The 11,033-nt window shown below is 59.4% G+C and overlaps 1 protein-coding gene across 1 annotated transcript; it reads right to left on the bottom strand.

Moving 5' to 3' along the window:
* Positions 1–2,392: 2,392 nt before the first annotated feature.
* On the bottom strand, positions 2,393–11,025 carry SLC27A5 (solute carrier family 27 member 5). The gene is made up of 10 exons (XM_069552277.1): positions 9,542–11,025; positions 9,000–9,209; positions 8,517–8,675; positions 5,751–5,875; positions 4,555–4,749; positions 4,384–4,474; positions 3,611–3,809; positions 3,059–3,156; positions 2,825–2,955; positions 2,393–2,744 (listed from the first exon to the last, which is right to left on the bottom strand). Exons 1-10 carry the CDS (start codon positions 10,227–10,229, stop codon positions 2,568–2,570), a joined length of 2,073 nt encoding a protein of 690 aa, XP_069408378.1. The 5' UTR covers positions 10,230–11,025; the 3' UTR covers positions 2,393–2,567.
* Positions 11,026–11,033: the final 8 nt, after the last annotated feature.

Genomic DNA, 11,033 nt, shown 5'->3' on the forward strand with positions numbered 1-11,033 from the left:
TCCTCGGCCAGCCTCCCGGGCACCCCGCACCCCAGCATCGCCTGGGCTGCCGCTGGGCCGAGACCGTGGGCGGCGGCGGCGTTTTCCCGCCCGCTCCCAGCTGCTCGCTTCCCACCCCGTCTCATCTGGTCCTCGAGGCCGCCGAGAGCCTCCATCCTCAGCTGGGCCTCCCTCCAGCCCCGTCTCCTTCCTCTGACGTTGCTCCCGAGTTAAGCCTGCTGGAGGCGACCCAGTGGTTGGCCGAGCCGCAGTCGGACGTGGGTCATCTGACATCTGCACCAGCGGGTGTAGGAGGGAGGCTAAAAGTAAGGCCTGATTCTGGTGCCTCCGTAACACCAGAAACCAGGAGAGCCTCAAAGGGCAGTTAGCAAATCCCCTTCCCCTGCTCCCCATGCTGTTCTGGTAAGAGCCCCGAGTCAAACAGTGACATTCCCCCCCAAAGCCGGCAGTCACCCCAATAAGCCAGTCACACCCTCAGCAGGAGTCAGAGGCCCCCCAGCCTCTCCTGACTACAAAGCCTGCCTCCCCCTGGTCCCGCGGGCACGTGACCCTGCATGGTGGGAGGTGCTCACCTCCACGTGTTGTGTGTTCAGTCATCTTGATAGCTCTAGGGCTGGTTGAGCAGGAGATGGTTACAACGCTGGGCCCAGGAGCAGGCTGCCTGCCACGGGCACCATGGCACTTGATGAAGATGCACCAGAGGCAGGTAGGGTACCGCACCCCAAAGCTACTGAGCAAGGCTGGGGAGAGCGGGGCAGGAGAGCGGGATGCTGGCCTGGGTCACGACTTTGAAGAGACGCTCCAAACTCAGCCAGCAAGGTAGGTAAAGGCTTAATATTCTAAAAAGCAATGCACACGTTGTAAAATGTTAAATTGCAGTGTCGAGACTTCTCAGCTTTATGGAGACAGCCCTATGCCATGCAGTTCACTCCTTGCAGGTATGCAATGCAGTGGTTTTTAGTGTATTCACAGGGCTGTGCCTCAGTCATCACAGGTTTAGAACTTTTCCTCATTACCCAAAGCATGCACCGCTGTTGGCAGTCCCCCATGTCCTCCTCCCCCCGCCCCTGGCAGTCACCGGTCTCTTTTCTGTCTCTGTGGATCCATCAGAGCTGCTTTTTTTTTTTTTTTTTTTTTTTGCTGCTGCTGCTAAATAATACGCCATTTACGCATTTAGCACATCTGGTTTGTCCATTCCTAAGTTGTCTGGGCACTGGATTGTTTGCAGGTTTGGGGACTGGGAATAATGCAGCTATGAGCATTGATGTGCACGAGTTGGTGTGGACATATGTCTTTTTCTCAGGTATAAGATGACTGTGATGACTGACCTTACGCTAACTCCGCATGTAACCTTGAGATGACTTTTCCCTGTTTTGCGCTGGGTCTTTGTTACGGTGTGTGAGTGTCTCTCCAGTCGCGGTGCCTGGGCCCAACAGTCATGGCATGCGCGTTGCCCCCGAGGCACACGGTGTGGGGTCTTAGGTCGCCAGCCAGGGACTGAACCGTGCATCGGCAGGTGCATTCCTGACCACTGAGCCACCAGGGGAGCCCTCCACCTTTTAATTTTTTTAATATCCACAAACATCTGTTGAGGTAGACACACTCCTCAGACCCATTTTACAATGAAGGAAACCAGTGCTTGAGAGGCAAGTGGTTCTAGGCATTGCCCAGGCCACCCAGCCTGGAAGTGGACAGCTGTCAATCCATGCTGCAGGCTCGGGGACCCACAGACCCAGGCTCCTGTCCAGCACACCCACCCCCCCCACGTGGCTCTCCAGGCTCCCAGCACACGCTTTTCTGTTGATGGAGTGGGTGCTAGCCTCTTCTGTCAAGAGGAAATGGAGTGAGAGCCTCATCGGCCAGGGCCCCTTGAACCAGGCCTCACTGGGGGGTGGCCACAGCTTAACCCCACTTGCAGCACGGCATGTGCCTGAGAAGTGGACGTATCAGCTGGCAGGGGTTGTTTGGCACAGGAGTCCAGGGACGCCTGGAGAGCAGAGTCCAACACAAGACATGGCAGGAGCAGCTGACCACAGCAGGGCTGTTACTAGCACAGCTGCTCTTGCTGACATCAGCCGGCCTGCAGCTCCCGCAGTGCCCCCAAGGGCACTTCCAGCCCCAAGACACCATGGCCTCCATTCTCCAGAAGCCTTGCCTCTGGCCCTTGTCAGACCGGCCCTCACGGCACTTCTCCCCACACTCTCCAGACCACGTCCTCGTCTGCAGCCCGGTCCAGCCCCGACAGAGGCCACAGGCAGACTTGGCGTGTTGTCTCCCCCTGGAGTGGCTGCAGCGAGCCGCTGATTCCGGCCATTCCCCTGGCCTTGTCCAGGTAGGGGTGCCCCTCGGCAGGGACCCCACACCTCTGGCTCATTCCCCATCCACACAGACATCAGTGTACACATCCGGGTTTATTCTCGCTCTGGTGCGGGCCAGGGTCACCCCAGCCTGTGAAGCTGGGGATAAGGCCAGGCTCGTTGGGTCTGGGGAGTGGGTGAGGGGACAAGCGGAGGCGGGGGCCAGCGTTGGGTGGAGTGCCTTCGGATGTCCTGTGAGCTGCTGGGAGGTCAGAGTCTCCAGGCTCCCTCACACACTGCCCGGTATATATCTGGAGTCAAGGGCCGGAAGGCTCGGGCCTGGCTGTCCAGGACGAACAGAGGATCAGCGACGACGCTCATGTTGAAGCCCTCGCGCACCAACCGGGACTTCACCAGTTTGAACGTGCCTGTGATCTCCAAGGCGTCCTGCGGGGGGAGAGACTGTAACCTCGACTGCAACCGCCTTGCCGGGCCTCCCACCCACCCCTCCGGCCACCCGAGCTCACCTGGATACGAATGAAATGGGGAGCGGCGTAGGCTGGGAGCGAAGTGCGCACGTGCTGGTACAGCCTCTGCCCGTCGAAGGCCTGGCCGGGCACCAGCTGCACGGCGGCCATGCCCACCTTGCCCTCACACCCTGGGGAACACGTGCAACCTCAGCACCACAGCTGCCCTCTCCTGGGTCCTCGCAGCTGGAACAAGCCCCTGTCCCTCCCCCAGGGCTGTGCACTCCTCCGCACCTGGGACAGGCACACCGTACACGTTCACCTCCTGCAGGAAGTCCACGACTGACAGCACGCCCTCCACCTCCCGCGTGGACACATTCTCACCCTTCCACCTGTGGGGTTGGAGCGGGTGCCTGGGATCAGGGCGCGGGAAAGGAGGTTCCACCCCTGACCAAGCGCCACCTCCTGTCCCCTAGGCCCCGGCCTGTGGCGTCCTGAATATGAACAAGCGGCCCACCCCTGGAAAGGATAGGCCCCGCCTCCTGGCTATAAGTCCCGCCCCCAGAAAGAGTAGGCCCCGCCTCCTCCCCCAAGCCCTCGCCCCCTCTGGAATTTGTAAGCTCCGCTTCCTGGTCATTAGGCCTGCCCCCCGTAGGAGAGGCCCCGCCTCCTCCAACAAGCCCCGCCCCTCCGGGTCCATAAGCCCCGCCCCTGGGTAGGAGGGGCCCGCCTCCTGGCCTTTAGGGCCGCGCCCCCCCCCCCCCGGGGGGAGAGGCCCTGCCCCCTTCCCCAAGCCCCCGCCCCTCCCCGAATCCGCTCGTCCAGGCCTGAGGAGCCCCGCGGTACCGGAAGGTGTCCCCAAGGCGGTCGTGGAAGTAGAGGAAGCCTTCGTGGTCCATGGCCAGCACGTCCCCGGTGTTGTAGTAAAGGTCGTTCGGGCGCCGCACGTTCTTCACCAGCTTCTTTTCTGACAGCTCCCGGGGCCCGCGGTAGCCCAGGAAGGGTTGGTGACGCAACACCTGGGTCAGCAGCAGTCCTGCCTCCCCTGGGGTAGGAGCGGGAGTCGGGCACTAGCCGTGGCCGAGCGCGTCAGGAGCGCCCCCCAGGCCGCGGCCCGGACTCTGCCAGAGAAGAGACAGACCCAGAAACGGATCCAGAGACAGAGACAGGAAATGAAGGTGGTATCAGAGAGTCCCCTCAGAAGAGGAAAAGGCCAGTGAGGATGGGCAAGGGAGAGACACAGATGGTGATGGGAAGAGAGATTCCGCTGTGACCTTGCCAGGCCCCAGGAGAGAAGACCCTCGAGAAGGTTCAGGGCCGGAGCTTGATCCCTGGGAGGATGGGACTTCCACAGAAAGCGCAAGCAAACACCTCAGATGGACAGCCAGAGACGCAGCAGAGCCAGAGGTTGAAGCAGAGGAGCTGGGCAGAGCCGACCAGTTGAGAGGGAGGCCCCAGACCATGGGCAGACAGACCAGGGACACAGGGCCGGGCTGAGGACTGCAGGCGCCACCACTGGGCATCAGCCACCTTGAGGCTTCGGGTGGCATGTTCCAGCCACAGAGAAGCCCGCGGCTCTCCCCTCTTTGCACACCTGGGGAGGTTCCCCAGCCCCGTACCTGGCCTCGCAGGGATGCAGAGGCCCTGACTGTCCCTCAGAGGCTCCTCTGTCTCCAGGCTGTACTGCACCAGCTCAAAGGGGGACAGCATCTGAGTAGACGGTGGGAGGCATCAGCAGAGGTCCGGTGGGCTCGGCCCCACTCAGGGCCCCGTCATTCCCAGCAACTCACTCGGAGGAAGCAGCTGGTCTTGCCCTGGGCCCCACAGCGCCCTGGGTAGTTGATGAAGCCGACGTTGCCCTCGGTGGAGCCGTACATTTCCCAGATCCGAATGGGGCCGAAGCGCCGCTGGAAGGTCTCCCACACTTCTGCCCGGAGTCCACTGCCAATCGCCAGGCGGACTTTGTGTGTCCAGTCCTCTGGCCGCTGCAGGGACACCCCGAGAAGGGTGAGGAGGGGCTGCCCTTGGGTGTGCCCAGTAGCCCTTACCCAGGAGAGCTATCCTGGGAGGTGATGGGGGCCTATATCGAGAGGATCTGAGTTCTTAACTTTAGAGTAGTTACCTGGAGTCTATACCTGGAGAGCGTTACTTGCAGGGCTTACCTGCGGAGGATACCTGGGAACCTTACCTGGAGGAATATGTAGGGGTGGTCAGAGGCCCTTCTATAGGGTCTGACCTAAAAGAGACCTCTGGGGTCTTACACAGGGGTGGTTATCTGAAGCTTCTACCTGGGGAGGTTTACTGGAGGCCTTAGCAGGAGGAGTTACTTGGGGGGGCCTTTACCTGAAGGTAACCTGGGGGACTGACTTGAAGAGGAGTTCCCCGGGGGCCTTACTTGGGTTAGTTACCAGGAACCTCTTCCTGAGTGGTTACCTGGAGATTTCATTTGGGGGGACGCTAGGGCTCCCCCTGGTGGCTCAGATGGTAAAGAGTCGCCTGCAATGCAGGAGACCACGGTTTGACCTCTGGGTTGGGAGAAGGAAATGGCCACCCACTCCACTATTCTTGCCTGGGAATTCCATGGATAGAGGAGCCTGGTGGGCTACAGTCCAGGGGGTCGCCAAGAGTTGGAACACACACTCCTTGAGAGAATCACCTGGGGTCCGCGTGTCCTTGATCCATAGGGTGAGGCCTGCTCAGGACTAGTGACGTCACCCCGAGCCGCAGCCTGCTCTGGGTACTTTACGTGTTTGATTCTCACTGCGCCCCTGTGAGGCGTTATTCTGTTTCCCCAAAGAGGACACTGAGGCTGAGAGAGGTGAAGTCACCCCCCCACCACCACACGATAGCACAGCTGATCCTCGGAGCAGCTGTGATGGGAAACCTTGCGTGGGACCCCCTGTCCCGAGGGCCACTGTGTGAGTCCTGGCCTGAATCTCCCTGAGACCTTCACTGGGATGACTCGGGGGCACTTTGCGCATCTCACCTGGGGTGTGTTGCACAGGTACCGCAGGATCTCGCCCACGTACTGGATCACAGTCACACCGTGCTGCCGACAGTCGTCCCAGAAGCCAGAGGCAGAGAACTTGGGGGCCAGGACACAGGTCACCCCTGGAAGGGAGGAGAGGAAGGGGTTTCAGGTCAGGCCTCTGAGCTGCTGTGAGAAGCTGCTCTGACCACCTGGCTGTGGTCCATGAAGCCCAGGATGGCATCACGCACATCTCTGTGTCACTGGCCCAGCCAGGACTGTCTCCATGAGAAGAGCACAGCCCGGCCTGAGTCCACATCCTGTCTTCAGAATGTGTGGGAAGCTCGGTGCCTGGTAGAAAGCGAGCCCTGCTAATGAGGGCTGTGAGCAGGAGTCCTTCGTGATTGTGATAAATGTCTTAGCAATGCCTGTCTAGCTGGGCAAATGGATAGTGGGCAGAAGGATGGATGGGTGATGGGGGGCTGCGTTGCTGGGTGGATATATGGATGTTTTGAAGGATGGACGTGTGGATCAGTACATCTTCGGGGCCACTACAGTCACCCCATGGAGAAAGGCATGGCCACCCACTCCAGTGTTCTTGCCTGGAGAATCCCGTGGACAGAGGAGCCTGGTGGGCTACAGTCCATGGTGTCGCAAAGAGTCGGACACGACTGGAGTGGCTTAGCACGCACAGTCACCCCAGGAAAGTGCTCCCTCTTTTTCTGATTCCCTCTGCAGCTGGCCCTGAGGATGGCACTCTCCCCACCTCAGCCCTAATCCTCAGAAAACCCCGCAAGCTAATGGTATCAGCCCTGCGCCCAGAGGGATGCCTGCTCCTGTGCTTGGGAAGGGAGCAGGTGTGTGTCTTCTTCGAAGCTGCATCTTGATGGAGGTGAAGTATAATGTCCTCTCTGTGAAAACGGATGCTGGGTCCTTGAAAGCAACAGCTCTGTTGGCAACCCCAAGTGAAATGCCTGGATTCTGGAAAGGGCTTCAAGAGCTGCTAAGACCAGGGGGGAGGTTGATAAGGATTTTTCCAATGAAAACGTCCCAATTCTTCGCCTGAGGTGGGACCCCAGTTGTAAGAAGTCTCTGGTGTGACAAATTGGGAAGCATATGCACTGCACCGCAGTTCTTCCCAGGGACAATTAAACCGAATCTGAAAACGCCGCGGGGATTCCCCTCGGGTGGCCCAGTGGCTAAGAGCCTGCTCTGCGATGCAGCGGACACAAGTTTGATCCGTGGCTGGGGATCCCACCTGCCACAGAGCAACCGAGTCCAGGCACCACATCGAAGGCCCTGCAGGACACAGCTCAGACCCACTGCAGCCAGATAAATGAATAAAGATCGTTTTAAAATAAATGAAGACACTATGACAACCTGGAGTGGGATGGGGTGGGAGGTGGGAGGGAGGTTCAGGAGGGAGGGGACACATGTATGCCTGTGGCTGATTCGCGTTGATGTATGGCCGAGACAAACACAATATGGTAAAGCAATTATCCTTCAGTTAAAATTTTTAAAAAAGTGAGTCTCTTGAAAAGAGCCAAAAAAACAAAAAAAAGTAAAAATAAAACAGGGACTTCCCTCGTGGTCTCGTGGCTAAGACTGTAAGCTCCCGATGCAGGCGCCCCGGTTTGATCCTTGGTCGGGGAACTAAGTCCTGCATGCCCCAACTAAGACCTGGTGCGGCCAAAGAAACAAAACCTGTTTTAAAAATAAATGAAAACATCTCTAGAAAGGCTATCTAGTTTTAACAGGAATGTGGGAGGGAGAGGAACAGAGACCACGCAAGCAAGAACAAAGAACACTTGAACTGCAAAAAGATAATTGTGCTAATTTTTAAAAATATACGTAATCACTTACTCGGCTGCCCTGGGCCTAGTTGCAGCATATGGGCTCTAGCTTCCTGCGCAGAGATTGAACCTGCGGCCCCTGCAGTGGGAGCGCACAGTCTTCGACGTTGGACCACTAGGGAGCTCCTGGGAAATTCTTAACATGAGGTGAGCGCCAGAGAGTATCCAAGAGTTACTGTTAACTTTGCAGGCAGGTGTGATAATCGCAGTGGTCATAGGTGTTTAAGTTCTTACATATTAGAGATACATACTGCAATATTTACAAAGAGAAAGATAGTATCTAGAATCTCCTCGAAAATAATCCAGAAAGAAGGGAGTTCCTATTAATTAAAATTGGCAACATGTTAACAATTGTTGAGGCTGGGTGAGGATTTCAGAGACTTCATCAAACTATCTCCTCTGCTTTCCGGTATGTTTGAAATGGCCCACGATTTTAAGATTTTTGAAGAAATAATGAGAGTAAAAAGTGAGAGTAAAGGGGAGGTGATAATCAAAATACAGAAGAGCAAAATGCTGCTAGCAACTGCAGCTGGGTGGTGAGAACCCGAGGGTTCCTGTAGAAAACTTTAGGGATTCTGATATTTCAATATATTCCATGTTAAAATTTCAGAAACGACAACAATGGCAACAAAACCGAGCAGGCGGTCTGTTCACTGAATTCGTGGCCAGGTGTCTAGGAAGGAAGGCTTGCTGCCGGCTCCCTCACTGGCTCCACCTGGGACACTGACTGCCAGGAATGCCCGACACCCACAGCACAGCCACGAAGGACTCCCCGGGTGTCTGTCCCTCTGTCCAGGTGGCCCTGGCCTTTGCTGTCCCTTGTCAAAGATGGGAACCTGGGGTTCTGGGTAACCTATGGGGCTTGTCACCCTGACATCCAGGCTGGGAGTCCTGTGGATTGAGTGGAGACCTCAAAGAAAGAAAGGCTTACCAAGGTCCAGGCAACTGAGGACTCCAAGGACAAGCCCCATGGTGTGGTACAAAGGCAGGACCGTGTAGACCACGTCATCAGTTGTGACCCCACACAGAGTCAGCATCCCTGATACCTGCAGCACCCGCTCGTAGGTGAGGATGGCAGGCTTGGGGAGCCCTGGGGAGAAGAGGGGAGAGGGGGGTAGGGCAGGCCCGCAAGCTCAGGGGTTTGAGGCTCTGGAAAGATGGCCAGCGTGGGTGGGTTTTCATCTGCGTTCAGCTGATGAATTCCAAAGGTCATGGTTTCAGCAGCTGTTTACTGGCCAGAGGCAAGGTTCTGGCACCGACCATTCAAATAACACTGGCTGTCAACGTTGGGGCCAGGGGTCACAATCCAGGGGCAAGGAGGGTTTCAGAGGCCAAGTTTGAGGGCACAAATCAGGCTTGAGGTCAGGTCAGCAGGAGAGTTCAGAGGTTGGGCCTGGATGTCGGGCATGCTCACCAGTGGTCCCCGAGGTATAGATGAACAGGGCTGGGCTTCGCAACTTGATGTCCGCCCGCAGGTCAGCGGGCACGGGGTCTGAGGGGGCTGCGGCCAGGGCGGCACCCAGGGCCCCCACCCCGGGCGTGGGGGAGCTTTGGCCCAGGTAGAGGCAGTGCACCTTCTCCGCCTGCAGCTTGGGCAGGACCTCCTCCAGGTTTGCCCGGAGCTCTGCGGGAGGGGTCAGAGGAGGCTTCAGGGTGGTGGTGGGGGGAAGCCCCTGCGGTGGGAGGGGCGAAATGTGCCAAGGCCCCCCCTGCGTCCGTGACGCACACCTCCCTTACCTGTAATGGGTATTGGGGTGCGAAACACCCGCAAATAGCCATGGTGAAAAAAATAACAGAACTCTGGTACCTTCAGCATTTCTGTCCAGCAACTGGGTTTGGGTCCTAAGAGCCAGCAGGCTGTGGGCTAAGAGCCAGCCGCCACTGGGACCCCCTGGACAGCAGTCCTCTGCCGCCCTCTCCCCAGCCCCTCCAACTCCCTTGTCCAGGGGTTCTCACCTGGGTCCACCACCAGCACGCGGGCCCCGGAGCTCAGCACCGCATGCACCAGGGGTGGCCCGCGGCCGTGAGGGTTGATCCAGACCACCGGGCAGCCCAGCTTGGCCAGCCCCAGCCACAGGCTCAGGGCGGGGAGCGTCTGCGAGGGCAGCACCAGCAGGGCGGTGGGCTCCCGGGCGCACAGGCCCGCGGTGCCGGCCAGCTCGGCCTTCAGGGTCCAGGCCGCCTGGCAGGCACTGGCGTCCAGCTCCCGGAAAGTGACCGCGCGGCCCCCCGGTCCGGTGCACACCAGGATGGTGCGGTCCGGCTGCGCCCGTGCGCGCTGCTCAAAGGCGTCCACGAAGGTGTCCGGCGGCCGGCGCCGCAAGCGTGCCCAGGTGCGGAGGCCCAGGCGGAGCATCAGGAAGGTGTAGGCCAGGTCGGCCGGCAGCCAGAGGAGCCCGGGCGGCGGCCGTGCGGGTAGCAGGGTTAGTAGCAGGGCCGCAGCCGCCAGGCTCAGCCAGTGCGGTGTCCAGGGGCCCAGCCAGGGCCCTGCCAGCACCGCCAGGCTCAGCAGTGCGCCGCAGGCGGGGTCGCCCAGGAGCCAGCGCAGGGCCAGGGCTGCTGCCGCCGCCCATGGCGACTGCCCCAGGCCCCACAGCAACAGCAGCAGCAACAACGAGAAGGCCAGTCGCCTCCAGAGCCCCATGGCACTTGCTCCTAACTCCGGGAAATGTCCAGGAGTGCCCACCTCCACCCGCGACCCGCCCCTGTGCGGTGACTCATGGACTGTTGGCCGCGGTGTGGGCCCCAGGACTCTGCCCTCCAGCGTTCCTAACCCCAGGTGTTTGTTTGGCTCTGCCTGCTCTTCTGCGTGTCACCAGCCCCTCTGCCCCCGTTCCTGCCACTGGGTGCCAGTCTCTTGGGAAACAGTCCTCTGAACTTCCAGCCAGGCAGGATAGCAAGGCAGCTCCGGCACTAGCAGGCCTCCCGGGAGGCTCCCTGTGCCCCGACCTAACCTGACTCCGCTGGAGCTGGGTGGGGGCCAGGGACACAGCAGGTGCGCAGTAAGCTCTGAACGTCGCAGCGCCTGAGTTCAAACCTGGTCCTGACCCCCCTATCCAGGTGCCCTGCTCCGACTCTGCTGTACCCCTGGCATCAGTGGGGACCAGGCTCAGGGGTCAGGAGGCTGAACGTTGCCTGGAATGTGGGTATGGCGCGAAAGCCTCAGCAGGGGAGCATGGAAACGAGCGGAGGGCCTAGGATCTCAACGTGGGCCCGCAGGCCACACCCCACGCACACACCCCTGCCCCCAGCTCAGGATACTTTGCAGGTGGTGTCCGGGCCTTGCGCCAGCGTTGTGAAGAAGGCCTGCAAGGAGGAGCCTCGAGCTGACCCTGGCTTGCATCTTCAGCAACGCCGGTAGGCAGCCCGAGAGGCTGGCCGCTGGTGTCTGTGCTGCCCCCAGCCCAGCCCGGCTAGGGACCCTGCAGGCCAGGACAGTAATTCTGGA

This window comes from Ovis canadensis, chromosome 14 (assembly GCF_042477335.2).
Source record: "Ovis canadensis isolate MfBH-ARS-UI-01 breed Bighorn chromosome 14, ARS-UI_OviCan_v2, whole genome shotgun sequence".
Lineage (NCBI taxonomy): Eukaryota > Metazoa > Chordata > Mammalia > Artiodactyla > Bovidae > Ovis > Ovis canadensis.

Coding starts and splice junctions, on each gene's coding strand:
- SLC27A5 (XM_069552277.1), bottom strand. CDS start 10,229: ATGGGGCTCTGGAGGCGACTGGCCTTCTCGTTGTTGCTGCTGCTGTTG. Junction 8,676..8,999: donor CTATACCTCGGGGACCACTG/GTGAGCATGCCC, acceptor TCTTCTCCCCAG/GGCTCCCCAAGCCTGCCATC. Junction 2,745..2,824: donor CCCATTTCATTCGTATCCAG/GTGAGCTCGGGT, acceptor CTCCCCCCGCAG/GACGCCTTGGAGATCACAGG.